Genomic DNA, 21499 nt, shown 5'->3' on the forward strand with positions numbered 1-21499 from the left:
AAGGAACCTAATCATTCCTTCCAAGTCACAAATGAGTCTGAAGACAAATCCCCAAAGAGATAAAAGTAAATGAGATAATGAAGTGTCTAATCAAATGACGACTGTGCATTAATGATGAACACTTGCTGTTATTGAGAATTACAGAGGATCAGATGTTGATGTTTTAGTGGTTAAAATTATGGCACCATCATGGAGATCAGTGTTTGCTTTAGTTGAGCCCTTGACCCTTGACTTGCTATGTTAGATCTATCTCAGTAGAAATGCATGTGGTGTTGTACAATGATGAGATATTAGCGGTTATCATCTGTTAAGATAAGCCTTGTGAGTTGGCCTGATTTTGCTCAAAATGACTTTTTTATTTATATGTTTAGGTTTGCACTAAAAATCCAGCAAAACTACAGCAAAGTGTTTTTATAACAGATATAGCAATTGATTAAAATAATAATACATAGATTTTTTTTACAACTGTACTATTTATACAAACTCAGACATCAAGAATCAGTATACAAATCTTAACAATGGTGACAATCAACAAAATGCTTCATGATGCAATGCATGCTGGGTAACAGCATAGTAAAAACTCCCATCATGTACTGCAGTATGAAAAATTATCACCACTGTTGAGAATCGTATGATAAGTGTTCATGTCTAAAAGCCTTCTTTTATTTTTACTTAGTATTGACACATTAAGGTGGCATTTGTTTAATAGGTTTTTTTAAGTTCAATACCTGTGTGTAAGTTAATATGACAAAGAGAGACCACTTTATGCCATTCATTCATCATGAGTTATTAGCAGAAAATCGCAAGTTAATCAGCTATTTCAAGCTTTTGATTCAGCAATGCAAAGAATGTTTGCTGTGAAACAATATTGCAATCACTTAGAAACAAACTACTTTGTATTATTAAAAGGGTCAAGAGACTAATTAAAGCAAACATTGACCACAATTATGGTGGCATATATTGTGTGTTTAAAAAAAAAAGAAGAAAAAAAATTCTGTATATTTCATCTAAGGCTGTGGCTGTAGTCAGTTGTAGTTCTTGTGTTTCTCTTTTCGATGTTGATTGTTAACAGCAGATGTTCATCACTAATGTGCGATCATCATTTAATTAATCATTTAGTTATCTTATTAACTTTAACTTTTTCGGGACTTGGGATTTGACTTCTGACTCATTTGTGACTTGGAAGGAATTATTTGGTTCCTCCTCTGGTGAAGTCAGTGGCTTAGTTCATGAGTGGAATAAAAATATGTCAGGACTTTTTCTCTTTGCCCCCTGGACTACCCACCTCTGGTCAAAATTACCCAACTGCTAGTTTATATTTAACCCAGCATTTTTTTAGAGTGTGCTGGTTGATCTGGCAACATATGTCAAGCCCTCGTAAAAAATGCGGGTGTTGTGTTTGATTCTGCTTTGACTTTTGACAAGCAATCAAGTTAAATCAAGTTTTTTTCAGCTCAGACCTCTTTGCTAAGGTGAAGGGTTTTTTAATCTATTCTCGACTAGACTACTGCAATTCAGTGTATATTAGTATTAAACAATCATGTATAAATCTCCTACAAATAGAAAAAAATGCAGCTGCCAGACTTTTGACTGGCACTCGAAAATACGAACATATTACTCCCATCCTATTCTCTTTGCACTGGCTGCCAGTCCATTTTAAAATAGAGTTAAAATTGTTATTTTCTGTTCTTAAAGTTTGAAATGGTCTGTCACTTTAGTACCTTTCTGATCTATTGAGTTTACACAGTCCAGCTCGATATATTTAAGGTAATTGAATAAGAAACTTTTATTGGTCCCCAGATATAGGCTGAAGAGAAAAGGCAACCAGGCTTTTGCCATAGCCGGTCCTAAATTGTGGGACAGAATCTCTTTTTAAAACAAGGCTTATAGCCTACCTCTTTGAGAATGCTTTTAGTGTATGCACCATCAGGAGTTCATTATTTCTAATTAGTATTTGTTTGTCTTGTGGTTTTATGTATTTTGATTCTTTTAAAATTATATTGTTCAGCACAATGGTCAACCATTGTTGTTTTATTGTGCTTTATAAATAAATAAAACAAGAAAAAACAGTGTAAGTAAGTACACATTGGTGCATAGTATCTATAGCTCTAATGTTTGTGTAACTACACATATGTAACAACCCAATGAATGGTAAGTACAAATGTGTAACAGGACATTGGTAACAACACTTTCTGGTAATGAAAGTACAAATGTGTAACAGGACTAACAGCACTTTTTGGTAAAGGAATTTTTACACTTAGATTTATCATGTAATTACTCTGATGTTAAACAGCAGCGGCCAGTAAGTTAGGCTTTACATATAACTTTTGGTTGGTGTCCAAAATGGTACACTTTATATTAAGCGGACAGTTCCTGAGGAGTTACCATGTAAGTACACTGGTATTACAGTGGTGCACAACTCCAACTCGAGATCCAACTCCTCCCAATTTACCTAACCCTAAACCTACCCATCTCCAAACCCTGGATCAAATGGTTCCAATTACTCTTATACATTTTGTTACACAGTGTAGTTATATATGTCCTCTTACACGTTTGTACTTACACAAACCATTCAAGGGTTGTTACATGTGTGTAGTTAGATATATATTTTAGCTGTAGATATTATGGACCAACATGTACTTGCACTGTGGTAACATACAACGTACACATGTAGTAAGTTTGTAAGTACACTGGTATTAGGGACACTATATAAAGTGTGACCTTAAATTATAATATTAACCATATGCCTTGGCTACTGGACTTTATTAAGTGCTATAGTCAGCATTCAAAATTTATCATGAATAAATGTTACATAAAGTGCATATAGGCAATAAAAAATTATCCATCCTACAGTCTTGTAAGTCCATGAACTGATCATCTTTCCCTCGCAGTATTTGTATATTATCATTATTATTATTATTATTAGATTATTACTATTGGTTATATTTTATATTCGTTTATATTCATGATTTGCTTCATTTCAATCTCTTTACTTAACGTTCTGAATACTTTTGTAAATAATAGCCTACTGTAAATGTTCGACATGTAAATCAAGCTTTGATTTTGCTGACTGGAAATATGTTAAATTTAAACTGCATTCCAGCTAAAATTCCAGTCAGCAAAATCAAAGCTTGATTTGCATGTCGAGCATTGACAATAAGCATGTCAAGAGTTTTAACAACAATGCCAATGTCTAGTGTTTTAACAATTATGCCAGAAAAGAAAATTAAGTATAACAAATATGTATTTACCCATTTAAACTTTTTAATTAATCGTTTTGGGTGAAAGTATGGTGTATTGTTGTAAAAACAAATGTTGAAAGAATTATACCCATTGTTTGAAATGGATTTTCTAATAGGAATGAGCAAGCTGAGACCAGAAAGAAGAAAGTGCAGGGCATTCCCAAATTGTTTTTACATATGTACCGAGGACCCCTTGTGGACATAAATTGCAATTCGGGGAAGGTGACACATGCATATAGAAGTGTTTTAAAGGGGACAAATAGAGTCTGTGTAATAATTTCCAATGGATCATCTGATGATTTGGATTTTTTGAGGATTATATGATTGTCTCCCAAATTTGATAAGAAAATAAAGTTTGTAAGTCACCACTGATGTCCTTAGACCAGATAGTTGTTATGGATAATGGTTTGTATGTTTGTTGGAGGAGAAAAGAGTAAATAACTGAAGCAGAAATTATCAGTTGGGGGAATAACTTTTCGCAAGGAATTTACAGGCAATTGTGCATCCCAGGAAACTCCATAAATGCAAAGTGCCGACCAAGGAGGTACCTGGTAGATTAAAAAGAGTCTTAATATCTTGAAATGGTTTCAGACCTTTGTCATCAAAAATGTCAACAAAGGAAATTACTTTACATTTAGTCCAATTGTGGACAGTAAAATGGGTTTTATTGAATATATAAAAAAATATTATTATGAAACAAGGGCGAGTGACGATGCCACCTCAAGTTTGCCTCTATCTTCCTGGTCACCATTCTCCAAGTAGAGATAAAATGTGTTGTGATAGGGCCAAAATGAAGTTTACACTGTCTGAGTGAGACACCATCAAAAACCAAATGTTCTATACTGTATGGAGAAACAGGAGATTCTTCAATAGAAGAGGTTGTTGAAAACATTTGGTTAAAACCAGGCTGACAGAGCACGAAGAGTAAAGGAATCAGCATATACTTTAAAATTTGGAAATGACCAGCCACCATCTGACCTGTTACACTGTAGAGTAGATCATTTAATTCGGGGCCTTTACCATTCCAAATATATTTAGAGATAACTGAATCAAGTTTTTTCCAATAGCCAGCAGGTCGGGGTAGAGGAATCATAGAGGAATAGAAATTAACCCGAGGAAGGATGTTCATTTTGACAACAGATATTCTTGCATGGAAAGAAGTAGGAAGATGTGTCCAATTTGCCAGATCTGAGGTAATTTTTGCCAAGTTTTTATTCAAGTTATTTGAGATAATATCCTGCAAGGACGGATACATATTTATACCTAGGTATGTGAAAGAACACACCACTGGAATAAAACAAAAAAAAAATGTTGCAGACCCAACACAAAAATTAAGAGGGAGCAAATATGACTTTGTCCAATTAATTTTGTACCCTGATAGATTACTAAACTGGTTAAATAAATTTAAAACATGGGGGACTGATAGAACATGATTATCAAAAATAGCAATCTTCTAAATGATCAGAAATGTTCTTACGGTGAATTTTCTGGCCGAAGTTAGATAATGATATTGAAAAATTTCTAATGAAGCCCTTTGTCGCCTCCCACAATATCAGTGGATCATCCACTGAGCCTTTATTGATGTCGAAAAATTCACGTAATTTACATCTGAATTGATCACAAAAAACTCATCTTTTAATAAATTAGAATTAAAGTGCCATCTGGGGGCTCGCGAAGGTCGCTGGGTAATTGAAAGTATAAAAAATTACTGCTATGGTCTGAAAGAGAAAGGGGAAAGATGTGGACTTTAAGTAGCATTGAGGTCAAGGAAGAGGAAGTGAAAATGTAGTCAATCCGTGAATATGTTTTGTGTTCACCTGAGAAAAATGTGTATGATTTTTGGGACGGGTTGAATAATTGCCATACATCTACTAATGAAAAAGTGGCTATGCATTGATTAAGTTGCTCAGTAGACACAGATTAGGAGTAAGAAAAATTGTCACCAGATCTATCAAGTGCATTGGACATTACAGCGTTCATATCTGCTCCCATTACTATGTCAAAGTCTGTTAGACCAATGAGACAGGTAGATAATTCAGAAAAAAAGGTTGGATCTGGACTACATGGTGCGTAAACTGAGACAAATGCTATCTCACACAGCACATATTTATCTACTTAGGGTTCTAATTAGACGATGACCAGCACATGAACTGTTGTGCAGTGCTGCTTACTTAAAAAATTTAGTAAAAGTGCCCCTTCCCGCACCCTACACCAGTCGTTTGTTGATGAGAGTCTTAACCCTTGTGCTTTGTTCAAATTCACTTCCCTTTCGTTATGTTCGGGATAAAAACATCCACTAAATTAAACTGCTGTAAAAATTAATCAGATAAATAGATTTATTTTTTCAAATGTTTTGCATAAATCTATTAATCAATTTCTGCCTTTTCAAAACTACCAAATGTAAAAAAAAAAAAAAAATCCAAGATTTTAACTCTTTTATTGCCAAGTTCATTAATGATGTCACTGACTTTGGGGGAAAAAAACAAACAAAATTAATTATTTTCAATAAAAGTAATTGTGGCTGAATATTATAATTTTTTTTTTTTACCTTTTATCACAGTCTTGGGCATGTCAAAGATAAGTAACAACATTGGCTTTGATGCATTTTTAGTTTTTTTGCAGCATTAGATTTTAATTATTAATTATATTAGATTATCCCTCATTTGTTGTTCCTGGCTGTTTTTGCCCCATTGACTTCCATTATAACAACATTTTTAAATTGCAAAGTCATGACACCATATAATCATGTATTCTTGATTTTTGTTGGTTTTCCCTGTTGGGAAGAGGTAAAAGTAACATAACGAAAGGGTAGTGAATTTGGCCACAGTGTCCTGTTGAGTTTTTGAAAAATGTGAAAACGTGTCAAAATAAGACATGTCACCAAAAATAATTCCATTTGCTGAAACACAGAGAAAGTTGTGGCCAAAATAAGACTCAACTTTACCCCCTAGTGGATGAAAATGTCCCCAACACGCGTCAAATGTCATCACGCTATTTCTACAACACTGTGCATCCACAGTACTTTCTGGTTTTCAATCCAATCATGTGTTTACACGAAGACAGAACTCCTGGTGATTCCAGCTAACCCATTGCTTTATCACAACTTCTCTATACAGCTGGGCTCGTCAACCATTACTCCTTCCAGGACAGCCAGAAACCTAGGAGTTGTGATGGATCATCAGTTAAGCTTCACTGACCATATTGTTACAACGACCCGGTCCTGCAGGTTTGCCTTATACAACATTAGGAAGATTAGACCCTTCCTGTCAGAGCAAGCCACCCATCTTCTTGTCCAAGCTCTTGTTCTCTCCAGACTGGACTATTGTAATGCTCTCCTGGCGGGCCTTCCTGCATGTACTATCAAGCCTCTGCAAATGATCCAGAATGCAGCAGCGAGGGTTATCTTCAATGAGCCAAAAAAAGCTCATGTTACTCCTCTCCTCATCAGGTTACACTGGCTACCAGTAGCTGCTCGCATTAAATTCAAGGTACTGATGCTTGCCTACAAGACAACCACTGGCATGGCACTAACTTACCTAAACTCTCTGGTTAAATCTTATGTGCCCTCCAGAAGTTTGCGCTCTGCAAGTGAAAGACGCCTTGTGGTGCCATCCCAAAGAAGTTCAAACTCACTCTCACGGACCTTATCCTGGACTGTGCCCAGCTGGTGGAATGACCTCCCAATCTTAATTCGTACAGCTGAGTCTTTACTCATTTTCAAGAAACATCTAAAGACTCATCTTTTTCGTCAGCACTTAAGCAACAAATACTAGCACTTTTCCTTCTTTTCTTGTCTTTCATATTTAAAAAAAAACAACAACATCCTGGCTATGTGTTCTGTACTAGACTAACTGAGACTTGTCATGACACTTGTATTCTGTTGTTGTTCTCTTGTTGTCCTGACTGCTTCTATTGTTCTCATTTGCAAGTCGCTTTGGATAAAAGCATCTGCTAAGTGATTAAATGTAAATGTAATTTAAATGTTAATGCAGCATTAGAAAGCTCTCTCAGTTTCTTTCTTTTCTTTTTACTTTCACTTTCTCTATAGTGAATTGACTGATGTTCGATAACTCTTGCACACAGTTTGGGGGTTGCTTGCCTGACCCCTCCTCCATAATATAAATTATTTATAGGTCACATATTAGAGACTTTTTTTATTTTATTTAGTTTTAGGTTTTTAATGTTTATTTTCAATATAAATGAAAGTGATACCAAAAACAGGAACATAATTAGGAAATCCTGGGAAGGCTGTGCCGTGGCTAAATAAGTTTCTGATGGGGCTATAGCTCTGGTTCATTTTAAAGTCCAGTAGCCAAGGCATATGATTCATATTAATTTAATAATGAACTATTTTCTATAAAAAAATATAATAATTTCTTAATTCAAAATAAAATATTAATGAATAAATGCAGGTTTGTTTACATTTTAAAATCATTGCCACAAGAAAATTTCATTCCTCAACATAGCGTCTCGAGGCCATGACATAAGGATATCGTTAGCACGACAAAATTATCTCGTGGCCACAACATATGACATTCCCACTAATTAATATCTTGTGGCAACAACATATTATAACGTTCCCACAAGTTATTATGTCATAGCCATGACAAGACTAAGTGAACCGACCATGTTTTCTCCTGGGCACCGTAATTATTTTTCCTATTTAATGGATTATTTTATGAAAGGTTCTTAGGCCATCCTTAAAAATCTTCTTGTTTGCCGTAACCCGACCGACCCTGTCAAGTTAGGACCATCTAAATATATATATATATATTTGCTTTTAGTCTGACCAACTTGCCAGTTATACATTTGCGTTAAGACTGACCGATTATTTTATTTTTACTCTTCAAACAACTAATACAAAAGCAATAAAATAATATTAATTATATTTTAGTAAGTATTGTAAATATATAAATTGCCTAGGCCTACATACAAACGAAGGCTATGTTCTTTCTTTAAAAAACCCTGTGACGTCATCTATGTTTACACGGATGTCACACTATGGCCTGTGCATTCTCTTCGTCTCATTCACTGTCAGAGTCAACGGATCTTGCTTGGTAGTGATGGCTGTGGCTGCAGTAAACTAAATGTTTGTGGTCACTGTTCAAAGTCATACGGGTTCGGGCTCCATAATACATCTAAAACATTCATTAACAACTTGACATCGCTTTAACTTGGCTTGAAGTTCTGGAAAAACTATGCCCAGATCTTTTCCCATCCCTTCTACCTAGTCTAAAACTTAAAAAATGTATTGCACGAATCGATTGGACCAACCAACACAAGTTTCGAAAATGAAAATACGAAAATTGATTTTAACAGCCTTCTCTCGGAGCGTGTTTTCTTTTTTTTTTTTGTTGAACACGCGTCACACAGCAACTGCAGCTTCGGACACACGCATAACAACAACATCTGTACATTGTTTCTCTTTTTACAACAGAAATGTGAATTTTGCCTCTATTTAGACAGTCACATGCATACAGATACAGATTCAGGCTAGAATCGCCTACGTATGCAAGCAGTAGGCTACCTCATTTTTTTTTCTTGTCACCTGCAATTCATGCAATAAACATGTTTTTGACAAAGATTTCAATTTGTTTGTGGTCTATATAGCCTGCATCAAAATGAGGTTTGCAATGATGCGACCGAAGGCACGGGTTGAATACCTAGTCAGTGACGTCATGATATGCTAATTTGTTTAAATTCATACCTACGTCATCACCATCACCAAAAATAATTGTTTTTTTTTTCATTGAAACTTAAATATATATATATATATATATATATATATATATATATATATATATATATAGACTGACCTAACTTTTTTTTTTAATTGCTGTTACTACAAACCAAAATATTTTTAAGGAAAGGGGTAGAAAATAATAATGTTTTTGTACAGGCAAGAAAGGCACAGACTGCAACGGACGTCAAATCTGTCAATCATGTAAACTCACATGCTTTTAGTCAGGTGTGGCTGTGACACTGTGAACATTTCCCTTCTCATCCATGTGCTCATTCACATTATCATCTTGTGCATGGACAAATAGATGACTTTAGTTCATAATCATGCAAATATATTTGAGGAAACCTTTTTTTTTGGAGTGTTTCTTTTTTTTCCACTTTTTCTTTTTTTCCCTTTTTTAAATTCATTTATTCTTTATTGTGAATAGATAATTATTCCCCACCCTCCATGTTGGTCACAATATGTCATTTATCTGATTAAAGCTTTAAGAATATAATGTGTTGTATGCAATATAATGTTCTTTTATTGCAATTCAAGGTTTCCCCCCACTTTCACCAGCTGTCCCTTTAATAAGCTGACACTTTCTGCCCCAAAAGAAAACATTGTTCACAGGAAGAGGAGACTGTATGGGCAAGATTGCTGGAAAGGAAATTAAAACTGCTGTGGTTTCTGATAATGAAGCTGACTTAAGGACAGGAATAATAACCCGGTAAATGTTGATCTAACATGTATTTTATGAACTAACCCTCAAGGTTTTTCCACTTTTAGCAGTTCAACTGCAAGAAAGAGAGTAATGTGCAGTACTGGGTAAATAATGGAGTCAATTTTATTTCATTATCTCTGATTCCCCCAGGTTTACAAATTTAATTCCAGTTCACATATCTACATCCTTGCATCATTAAAACAAGCTTATGCTTATATTTTCTGTACAAAAAAATATTTAAAAAAATATCTAATTATTTCTGTATTATAAGAAAATAATAACAATATTACAAAAGTACAAGGAGAAGGATGTTAATGTCATCCTAAATCCAGGTTGGTGTTACAGTGGCCTCTGGTTGACATCTCTAGTCTGGTGGAGGTCTCTGTCTGAGTGGTGTGTGGGAGCGGACGCCGGCTCAGCGCAGCTGTGAGCTTCTTGCGGAAGGCACGACACAGGAAAACATAAATCAGAGGGTCCAGGCACACATTAGTAGATGATAACCAGAGCGTCGTCTCTTTGGCAAAGTATAGCTGGTTTTGGGCCCAGCACTGGGCAGAAGTATTGCGGGTCTGACTGAGGGTGTAAGGGACTCGGGCCAGGTGGAAGGGTGCAAAGCATACAAAGAATACACCCACAACCACAAACACCTGTGGAGGAGAGGAGAGTTTAGCACAAAGTTAACACACTGCACACCAGAAACTGGAACTTGTCAAATCAAGAATGTAATGCAATTCAGCTACAGTGAAGCTGTACAGACTGTTGCGGCTCGAGCGGCACAAATCTACAAATTACTCAATCAAAACTCACTTTCAGACATTCGACAATCACTCTGCCACAAAATGAGCCAAAATAACACATATCTGATCCTTTGATGAATGAAGTGATTCACTGAACTGAGGAAACGAAGACCGATGAGCAACACTTGAAACAGAAGTTTTTATCATTTCTCATTTTGTGTAAAAATTTTATTTTATTAAATGAGTCATAAAATGCATTTTTATTATTATTATTATTATTGTATAAACCCCTCAGGTACACATTTAATCAAATTAGTTTCATTTATTTATTTTTTCAGAACATTCATGATTTAGGCACACAGCAAAATCCCCAGTGTTAATTTAACACTCTGAGTGTGGACTCATATAAACACTGAAGCAGTGTTAAAAGTAACACTGAAGCAGAGTTGAAGTTAATGAGATACTTAAGAAGTTAATTGGGTCATGATTGACCATTATTGAAGACACCTGATGTTAACAAGCAGAATCACCAACCGAGAAAATCACAATTTGTGTGTCACCATTATAGTGTTCAGTGTTTGCTTTAGCTGGGATCTTGGCTTGTAACTTTTTACTTTTAAAGTTTGTTTGTCAAACCAAGAGCAAAAATCATTGCGTGTTGATGATTATGTTTTAATGTAATCGTTGTTTGACATGAATCACTGAACTCATTTACAGGCTTTTCTCAAAGTAAAACTTCCATTATTGATTGTCACAGCTTTGATTCCACAATGAAAAAATCTGTGTTTTCTATACATTTTGTAGGTATCTCTTGCAAGTGATTCAGATTTTTTTTTATTAAAGAATTTTAATTGTAGGCACACACAGATAACAATAATCAATGTATGAATCTCAACAACGGTGACAAACAACATATTCAGATAAACAGACCAACTCTGAACATCTCAAAACTAGATACAAAAAATGAACATAAAAACAGCAAAAATAAAATATAGTTAGAATAAAAAGTTAAAAAGACAGTTCAGTTCATAATTTATTCATGCCGCAATGCATGATGGGAGCCATGGATGAGTTTTTATTGGCTACAACATGCTTTTTTGATGGTCACCGTTGTTGTGATGCTCACGCTGATTCCTGATGTCTGTCCAAACAAAAGATTACTTTTTTACGTAGAACTAACTATTAAAAACATGTCATACTATGTCAGAAATGCTGGGTTGCTTACTTTTCTTTTTCACTTAATTTATGTATGCAGTAAAGAAACTTAAACTCAGGCATTCAGGTCACTCTATAACAAATAGCTCAAATCACAATCAATGGCACACATGATTGTTTTTGCTGTGGTCTGTCTGTATGATATAATTCAGTCACCACAGCCACATAAAATCTAAAGATAATAACTGAAGGGTCAAGATCCCAACTAAAGCAAACACTGAACACTATAATGGTGATACTCAAATTGTGATTTTCTCGTTTGGTGATTCTGCTTGTTAACATCAGGTGTCTTCAATAATGGTCAATCATCTCATTAACTTCAACTCTGCTTCAGTGTTACTTTTAACACTGCTTTAGTGTTTATATGAGTCCACACTCAAGAGTGTTAAATTAACACTGGGGATTTTGCTGTGCATAAACGGTTATTCTCTACCCTGAATTCTGCATCTGATTTGAATGCTCTGTTGGAAGACACGTGTCTGCTGAGACTTTTAGTGTAAAAGAAACTCTAGCGATTATAAAAATAACATTCTTTGCTAGCTCTCTGTATATAAAATTAACTCAATATAGAGAACAGATTGTTTTCATTCTAACTTCTGTGTTTTCACTTCTGCTAACGGGAACAGTGAAGTTGATACTTTAGTCTCTGGCTTATTTCACTAAAGAATACACAGCTGTAAACCCAGGGCTGCCCACTTTTGAGTTCAGCCTGGATTGAAGAAAAAAAAAATCCAGAATGTTGAGCAGTGAGTGAATTCTGCATAACTTGTACACAACGGCTAATCAGAAATGTTTAAGAAATCAACAGATATGTCTGTGATTTGCTACCTTGCTCAAAGCTATAAAAACACGCTGTAAACAAACACTTTTGACATTCTCCAGAGCACAAATAAATAGGTGTTGAAGGGTTTGGTAATATGCTATCAAAAGCAATGAGGGTTCTCTTGCTTTTGGTTGAGGGTGCTTTTCACTGTGTGAGAAAATAGATGTGTGGTTGTGAGGGTTTGAGAGCAGTGTCAACTGCGTGTGTCTGATGCTGAATGTGTTAGAGTTGGCAGCTCTGGTAAGACACTATGCCACAAAGAAATAACTACACGAGCCCTTACATATTACTCTGATCACAGGTCTTGATGCTAGGGTTGCCACGCCTCCCTTAAAATATGGAACCATCCCATATTTAAAGGTAAAATAGATGCTAATAATGCAATTATAATTAAATTCATTTCATAAGAAGTTAGAGAAGCTCATTTTGGTGTCATTGTTTCCATGGCGATGATGAAGTCTACAGAACGTGTGCCTTTCATGCGAGCGCAGCATACGGTAAACTTGTGAAGTTTGGGTGACCATATTTTAGTTTTCCAAAAAGAGGACAGTGGTGCGGGGCGGGGGGCTGCGGTTTAGTTGGCTGGTGGTTAAAGTAGTGCCCCAAAGTAGTGCACTGGCCGTATCCCAAATATCAAAACTCAGAACATGTCATTTCCATAGGCCTACCTAAAAAACATATTTTACAGTAACTGTTATGGATACTGATCATAAACACAGCTAAGAAGCTTCCTAACACTGGCCATCCTTCACAAAACGTAACATCAAAGTTTTATCATAGGTAGAGAGAAAAATTACTTATTTAACTTATTTTGCAATATTTCAAACCTTTAACCCACGGGGGAAAATTAACCCATGACAACGATTTAAAAGTAAGGTTAGCCTAATTCCATGGGGGGGGGGTGGACTTGACAACCCTGCATCCAACTCGAGCTGCAGGAATCATATTTGACTGATGACAGGATGAGAGGAGAGATGGCTGACAGGTCATGCTGGAGGATTTGCTGCTCAGCAGATCCTGAGCTCATTGACAAATATCTGATCTTCCTTCCCTAAAATGAAATCGAAAGTGAACAGCGAGTACTCATTCAAAATAAATACTCAGCATATTGATGGCAGCTCGCTGATGAGCAAAAATGATATGCAACATTACAATGTGTGCAGGAACACTGGACAAAAGCTCTATTGCAAAAATGCACACAATGAATGGCGACTGTAGAAAACAAAAGCCGAAACCCTGACTTTTTGGGCAATTTTGAAATCCCGGGTGGACACATTTCTTTAGGACAGAAAAGATGATATGTCCGAGAAATAGAGGACATATGGTCACTATTTAAAACATACAGAACTCACATGTACCCTTTGAACACAAGACTCTCCAGATGTAGAGCTGAACAGGAAAGATATCAATGGGTCACAATCAGTGTCAGACTGTATGACTTGAAAGGAACAGTTCACCCAAAAATGAACATATTATACACATATTATATTCAAGCATATATGTCATAATCAATTTGACATTTTAAAAAGTTTAAAAAAAGCTAAATGATTTCATGTAATCCTAATTTAAGCAAATGAATAAAAAAATAATTAAAATTAAAATTAATCTCATCCAGGTAACAGCTGCGGAACTGTCATGAAAGGGTGTTCCTATTTTAGCTCACTTAAGAAGGCAACCATACATGATGCTCAAGAGATCAGTTTCAATTATTTATATTTGTTTATAAAGTTTGTCCTCATCTAACATTAGTATGGCTCTTGTGATTAATGGACAGACATGATTTGTTCAGAACACCCCTCTTTTGATTACAGACATGAATGACGACTGTTAATGGTAGGTTGAGGAGAAAAATCACACCTCTCCAAGTTTATTCTGGCCATTTCAGAGAAAATAATAATCCATATTTTAAACTGTGGAGTTAGTTTTAGTTCTGAAACTTGCAGTATATAACACTCTCACCTGTGTAAATATCAAGAACATATTTATTCTTCATTTCATGACCCCTTTAAGACTAAACTTCCCCAGTAGCATGAAGCTCTGGATTACAGGTGATAATGCTGTATATAACATGAGACAGAAGTCAAACTTATCAAACAAACACAATAAGTTAACCTTTGAAAATAATATAATAATATATTTTTTACACAGGTCTGTTATTTCTATTCCAGATAAACCAGTACCAAAAAACCGCATGTGAAACAAATCAAATTACACTTGATAGCTTGAGATACCAGCTTCTTCTTGTCTAAGTAGGCATTTCTTGGCTAATAATTTACAGAAGACTGATTCTTCACAGCTGGAACATGTATGTGTGAATTTTTAGTTTTTGAAAAACAGTAGGAAAAAAAATACCCAGAAGACCTACTACTTGCCAAATTCTTAACCATTTGATGGACACATTACAAATGCCAAGAAGCCAAAGGAGAGTATTTCTGAATAGCAGTGAAGGGACATAACTGATGCTGATAGGTCACGTGACAGTGACAACATGTTGAATAGCTCTTCATGCCATGTCGTGATTACCAGAATTCCAAGATGACAACATGTAACATTTTACTCTAAGCTGAATTTTGTTTTTATGGCAACACTACCAACCAAGCATTCATGTGATCACAAAATGTCCCGGTAACATATGTGACCCACATATTCATTCCCCACATATTCAGTGTTGGTTCAGGGAACATAAAAAAAAAAAATTCTTGACATTACAGGAATATTTTTCAAATGTATGATGTTCCTCAAACATTCATTCAACTTAATTTTGATTTAAAATTCAACATTCTAAGAACGTTAATTTGTAACATTCCAATAACATATTGATTTCCAGTTTCCTTAATCTTAGTAGAATGTTATTTAAAGGTTATTATGGTGTTCCTGAAACATTCTTTCAATCATTCAAATACTTGCTGAAAAAAAAGAGAAATAAGAACACAGTCTACAATTTTCTTTGGCCACAGCCTTAGATGAACTGAAGATAAAAGACATTAAATCTCTCAAGAGCTGATGAAACAACTCCACAGACAGCATTACCTTCAGTTACAGTATTACTAAGCAGATTGACTTTATTTCTGTCACATGTCTACATAATTTCCTATTGGGAATTAACTGAGGTTTAGATGTTGATGTCTTATAGAAAATTGTTTGTTTGTCACCATCACGGATATCAGTGTTTGCTGTAGTTGGGCTCCGGACACTTGACTGTTGATGAGTTGCTTATTTTGCAGCAATTGCAGAAGTTTTCAGAAAGCATTTCAGCATTGTTAAAACAGTTTATCATATCTGTGTTAATAACAGACAAATTACTGCATTAAAGTGGTTTAGACATCTGCCTTTATGCTGTTTTGCTTACTTCTGGATTTGAAATATTACATGAGAAGGAAGTATTAACTAATAATAGTAATAATTTTAATAAATAATACATTCAAATGTGAAAGAAAAAAAAACATTTAAGTGAATTCTGTAAGATTGTCCAAACCTCTTTAAATGTTTAACACATCACACTTAGACATTGGGACTCATCATATAAACCTCAACAATCGCGACAATAAAAAATAAATAAAGTAAAATTGCAGCAATGCATGCTGGGAGCCATGAATGTGTTTTGTATGCTGGCATGGAGCATATCACCATTGTTGTGTTTCTTATGCCAAATGTTGATGTCTGTTAGTGTATTAATTACACAAAAGATGTTTTAAGAAAATAGCTAACAGTGACAGTATTTATAAACTCCCAAACATCAACATTCTGCATCTGAAGTACAACAACAGTGTAGCAAGCTATCTCTCTTTAAATTGGTTGAGGTTATTTAAATCACTAGACTGAAGTTATTTGTCTGTTATTGAAACAAATATATGTATCTGCTTTATCAATGCAGACATGTTTTCTGAAAACACCTGCATTTGCTGCAGAAGAAGAAACTCAACCAAAGCAAACACTGATCTCCATGATGGTGACATTCTCCATGAGGGGCAACATTTTCATTTAAATGTGGGGGTAAACATAACATTTCTCTCAAGAGCAAGTTTTGAATGGGACACCAATAATACAGGCAAAATTGTACTTAAGGATATGAGTACAGAGAGGAAAGCCCTTCTAATATTGCATGGAGACCGTTCCATTATCCTTCTTCTCAAAGTTCTTTCTAGTTCAATGAAAAAGCTGACTAAATTGACTGAAACATTCTTTAAAACAATTAATCTTTGGTTTCAATGTTTTTGAAGTCAAGCCACCAAAATACAATGGAATTTTAACTTAACTTCAACTTTTATTTATTTATATAGCACATTTAATAGCAATGTGGTTGGTTCACAGTTATAATTAAAACATGCATTTATAAAAACATTTACCATGCCTAGCAAAATTAAGACTATACACTCTCAAAAATTTATAGTGAGATCAGTATAGACGTGAAAGTGAAAAAAACAAAATAAGTTATGTCTGTGACTGATTTGTTCATAAAGTGGATTCATTCAATTAGGAAATACCTCGCCAGTGTGTTTCTCACAGACACAATTTTTTCATCTCAAAATTTGGGGTAAGCTGTGCCTCTCCCAACGAGCAACCAACTAAGTTTCAGTAGTTCAGTAAGTTTGTACTTACGAGTTGACAAGTCATAATTAGACGTCAGAGGCGTTCAAGTAAGTTTTGTTGGCACAAGATGGCAGTCTACCTTCTCTGAATAAATTACAGTAAAATGCAACATGATTTGTTTACTCTCCTTATAGAAAATGAAAAGCAAAGAATTTGCATCAGTTGTGGTTTGCATTTTTTAAAATATAATTTATGAAGCCACTTTATTCTGTATCGCATAAAAATGTATTAATTGTTATATTGCAATCCTGTCTATCAATTTCAACCAAAAACATTACTGTCAACAACAGACATTGTATCCATTGATCCATTGATTCTGTCATGTTTTTCGCATTGACACACCCCCAACTCGGAAACTCAGAGCTTAAAGAAAATTCAGAGCTTCCCACTCGTAACTACGATATTGTGCCAGCGTTCATGTGCATTTAACTCGTAAATACAATGTATTGACTAGTTCCACAACTACTGAAACATGTTGTTTTCTCACACTGGACTGTGTGTCGGTGTTGAGGTGAGGTAAAAGGGGAGCAGGCAAGGGACCAAAGCACTGTGAGGCAAAGCTCACAGGGGGAACTCAAAATGTTTAAAACTTTTGTTGTTGTTGCTCCGTTTGAATTTGTATTGTTTTACTACTTACACAGTAAGTAAGTTTAACTATATATCATTATATTATTTACAATACACATATTTTAATCATATTTTAGGAGGGCACAAGCCTCGGATGGAGGGTCCCGAACCCCCCAACCCCTCCTTGATTTCCGCCTATGGTGACATCGAACTAAATATTTTGCCACTAAAAGTAAAAGATCTAAACCTCTGTTAATTGTGAATGAGAACTTCAAAAGATGTCTGACAGAAATAAAATGAATATCGGTAGCAATAATAGAAGCTGGTAATGCTGTTTGTGGAGTCTAATCAGATCTTGAGAGATTTTAAGTATTTTATCTTCAGTTTATCTAAGGCTGTGGCTGAAGAAAAATTGTAGTTTGTGTTCTTAAATGTCTTTATTTCAATTCTTGTTCACAGCAGGTGTTTGAATGATTGAATGTTTCAGGAACAGTATAGACGGTTTCAACGGGTGCACGCGCCTGGCCCTAAGTTAACTTCCGGTCTTTGTTGTGTATATCGATCGGGCTGCAGTGCCTTCTACAAACGCAGTTAAAGTCAAGGTGATGAATAGACTAAAGTTGGGCTCAGGTAGATGTACTGGGGGATGTGTTTCCCATACATTTATTTATTTTTGGAGACTCGCCACAATTTTAATACTGATCGATTTTCAAAAAGGCTTTGTTGAATAAACATGAGTAACGATACATACTGCACGCTTAATAATAATAATTCCTTACATTTATATGTTTAAATATCAAAGCGAGGCACAGGTGTTTTTATATCGCTGTATTTCTGAAAGAAGACTTGCATGTTATATGCCTGATAAAGCAGCGTGTGAGCGTACCAGCTCTGCTTCGTTTACAGCTGTTACTGGGGAAACCTCTATTTCTCGCGCTTTAAGTCTATGCTTTAAAACATCTCCTGCTGGTAAAGAATGAATTTGCATTTTCATTAAGTCAGACTGATCCACGCAGCAAACATATTTTGTTTGTTATCAAAAAATATCTACTCTAGAGGGACTTGGCTGTTGTTATTGATTCTATTTAGAAGTCTACCGGAAGTGAAGTTAGGTCCACAAAAGCTCACATGCGCAATAACGTTTGTTTATGTTGTTACCATTGAAACTGTCTATACTATCCTTTAAATAACATTCTACTAAAATTAAGGAAACTATAAATGAATATGTTATTGGAATGTTACAAATTAACTTTCCTAGAATGTTGAATTTTAAATCAAAATTAAGTTGAAAGAATGTTTGCGGACCATCATACCTTTTAAAATGTTCCTCTAACGTCAGGAAAACTAAACATTTTGTATGTTCCCAGAACCAACTCTGAATAGTTGGAGAATGTTCTTATAACAAAATTCTGTTAACTGGGTCACAAATATCAACTTATTAAAATAACCAGTTTTCCCTGTTTACATGCACATCAGTAACCTGACGACGCAAGCAAGCTGCGTTTACATGTCTTCATTAATAAATTAGATAAATTAGGTTATTTCCCAGTAGTGACATCCAAATATAATCATTGGTGTATCTGACTCAGAGTATTACATACATTTGTCAGTTGTGATGTTAAATTAAGCTTGCAATATGTCAACTTACAACATGTCCGGAAACTTACAGCTCGTATATTATTCTCTCCTGCAGTTATAAATGCAGAATTGTGACTGAACCACTTCTTCTTCTGCTGCACGAGATGAGAACACATTTTTCTCATTGAAAAAGTCTGCTTTTGCGAAATGTTTCCTTCTTTCTTTACTGCAAGATGCTTGCTTTAGATGTGCTTAAATCTTAAAACGATTTGTTCCTGTCACGTATTACACATGCACACTTCAGTAAGCTGACAGACGATTATTGCGTTAACATGTTGTGCAAAATCCAAGAGGCAAAAAACTAGTCTTTTGACTAGAATGACATTTATTTTTAGTCATCAATTTAAAAAAAATTAATAAATAGTTTTAGTTTAAGTCATATGATTTTAGTCAACTAAGTCTAAGTCCACTAAAATCTAATGAGTTTAGTTACAGCATAATGCATTTACATAGCATTTCTCTAAAATTTCCAAATTCATTATAGAGGTTTGATATCAAGGTTTGATCATGCAAGATAAACACAGATTTCACAGCTGTGACACATAACATGGCTTTATATTAATCTACATCATTCCCCTAAACTGGAGTTTCCCACCGCTGTTCCTGGAGACACACCAACAGCACACATTTCTAAACTTTTCCAAACTCTTTAGTTTGAACTTAACTCCAAGACCTGAAATGGATGAGTCTGATAAGGGAGACATCCAAAAAGTGTGGTGTTGGGGTGCCTCCAGGAACAGTGTAGAAAAAACACATCTTTACAGAACTTCAGAAAGTGACAGAAAGTGCACTATACCTTAGATGTAGTCTGTTTGCTGGCTGTGTCACTTCTGCTTTGTGATGCACGGTACGATTCAAACACTTTCCTGCTGATGAAGGTGTAACAGACGACCATAAGCGCCAACGTACCCCAGAAAACAACCTGGCAGAAGTAGTTAAAGCCTTCATGCCACATGAGTCCCATCTTCCCCTTCATCTTGGTGCATCGCAGCTTAGCACCAGGTAACATCTGTGGCATTTGGTTACTCAGGATGACATTCGGTAGAGCCAGTGACAACATGACCACCCAGATAACTGCGCACAGTATCCGACCTACTCTGACCCTCAGAAGAGCACATTTCCCAAACGGATGCACAATCTTTAGGTAGCGGTCCAAGCTGATGAGTCCAAGGAGGAGGATGCTGATGTACATAGTGATATAGAAGAGCACAGCTGAGTACCGGCAATAAAAAGCCCGGAGCTGCCAGGAACCCATGCCCGCATCAGTCAGTGCCTTCACAGGCACAGTAATGGTCATCAATAGATCGGCCACGACTACGTTCTTCAAATACACGACAAACGTTGAGCTGCTGCGGATTTGAAAGAAGATCCAAGCGGCCAGACTGTTCAACACAAAAGCCACCAGAAAGAGAGCCGCGTACAGGCAAGGGAAGAGTACAGATGTTACTCTGGTGTCCCTCTCACACTTGAGTGAAGCGTTCACCTGACTTGTGTTCATCTTGATGCCTGGAGGAAGAATGTCAATACAGATGAATACAGTATTGGAAAATGCTTGAACAGTTTATCCACATACAGCTACAAACACCACAACCACACTGATATAATGGAATAAATGTTTATGTTCACTGGGAAAATGTATGAGTTATGATGAACACACCAATGCACTTTACAAATAATCTCCTGTTATGTTTTTTTTTTTTTTTGAAAAACTATTGCTAATGCAAATATAAGAAGACAGAAATAACAAAACCAAAGTATGTTTAAAATGACAATTGTTTTGACACTGTGGAAACAAATACAGATTTACATACAAAGACATAGATAATACTATTAAAATGTACGCATTCAAGAACAAACACTCACCGGGAAAAGCGTTTAAGAGACTTGTGAGAACAGCTCAAAGAGGAATTAATAAATGTCTTAACACTTTCCGGCAGCTGTCTCCACAGTGTAGTGCCTCTGTGAAACCACACATACACCCGTTCACACGCGCACGCGCCCGCCCACAAACACACACACACACACACACACACACACACACACACACACACACACACACACACAATTGTCATTTTGCTTTCTGTCTGTCCACCATCCTTATAGAGGTCAAGGACAAGAAAAATCTCAGAAGCAATCACACACTTCTACTTCTGCAATGTAGGAATTTCTTTTTTTTTAATACATTAAAATGTTTCTTTTTTTTTTATTAATACATTAAAATGTTGTTGCTTAATGTGTTAA

At 35.5% G+C, this 21499-nt stretch overlaps 1 protein-coding gene across 1 annotated transcript; it reads right to left on the reverse strand.

Moving 5' to 3' along the window:
- Window positions 1-9793: 9793 nt before the first annotated feature.
- LOC128028668 (P2Y purinoceptor 13-like) lies at window positions 9794-21260 on the reverse strand. Its single transcript, XM_052615952.1, has 3 exons — window positions 21122-21260; window positions 20055-20764; window positions 9794-10335 (listed from the first exon to the last, which is right to left on the reverse strand). Exons 2-3 carry the CDS (start codon window positions 20754-20756, stop codon window positions 10006-10008), a joined length of 1032 nt encoding a protein of 343 aa, XP_052471912.1. The 5' UTR covers window positions 20757-20764; window positions 21122-21260; the 3' UTR covers window positions 9794-10005.
- Window positions 21261-21499: the final 239 nt, after the last annotated feature.

The sequence above is a fragment of the Carassius gibelio genome, chromosome A15, assembly GCF_023724105.1.
Source record: "Carassius gibelio isolate Cgi1373 ecotype wild population from Czech Republic chromosome A15, carGib1.2-hapl.c, whole genome shotgun sequence".
Taxonomy (NCBI): Eukaryota; Metazoa; Chordata; class Actinopteri; order Cypriniformes; family Cyprinidae; genus Carassius; species Carassius gibelio.

What these genes read in the sequence shown, in the direction of transcription:
- LOC128028668 (XM_052615952.1), bottom strand. Translation starts at nt 20,756, where the DNA reads ATGAACACAAGTCAGGTGAACGCTTCACTCAAGTGTGAGAGGGACACC. An exon ending in GCAAACAGACTACATCTAAG is followed by an intron (nt 10,336 to 20,054) that starts GTATAGTGCACT and finishes TCTCCTCCACAG; the next exon opens with GTGTTTGTGGTTGTGGGTGT.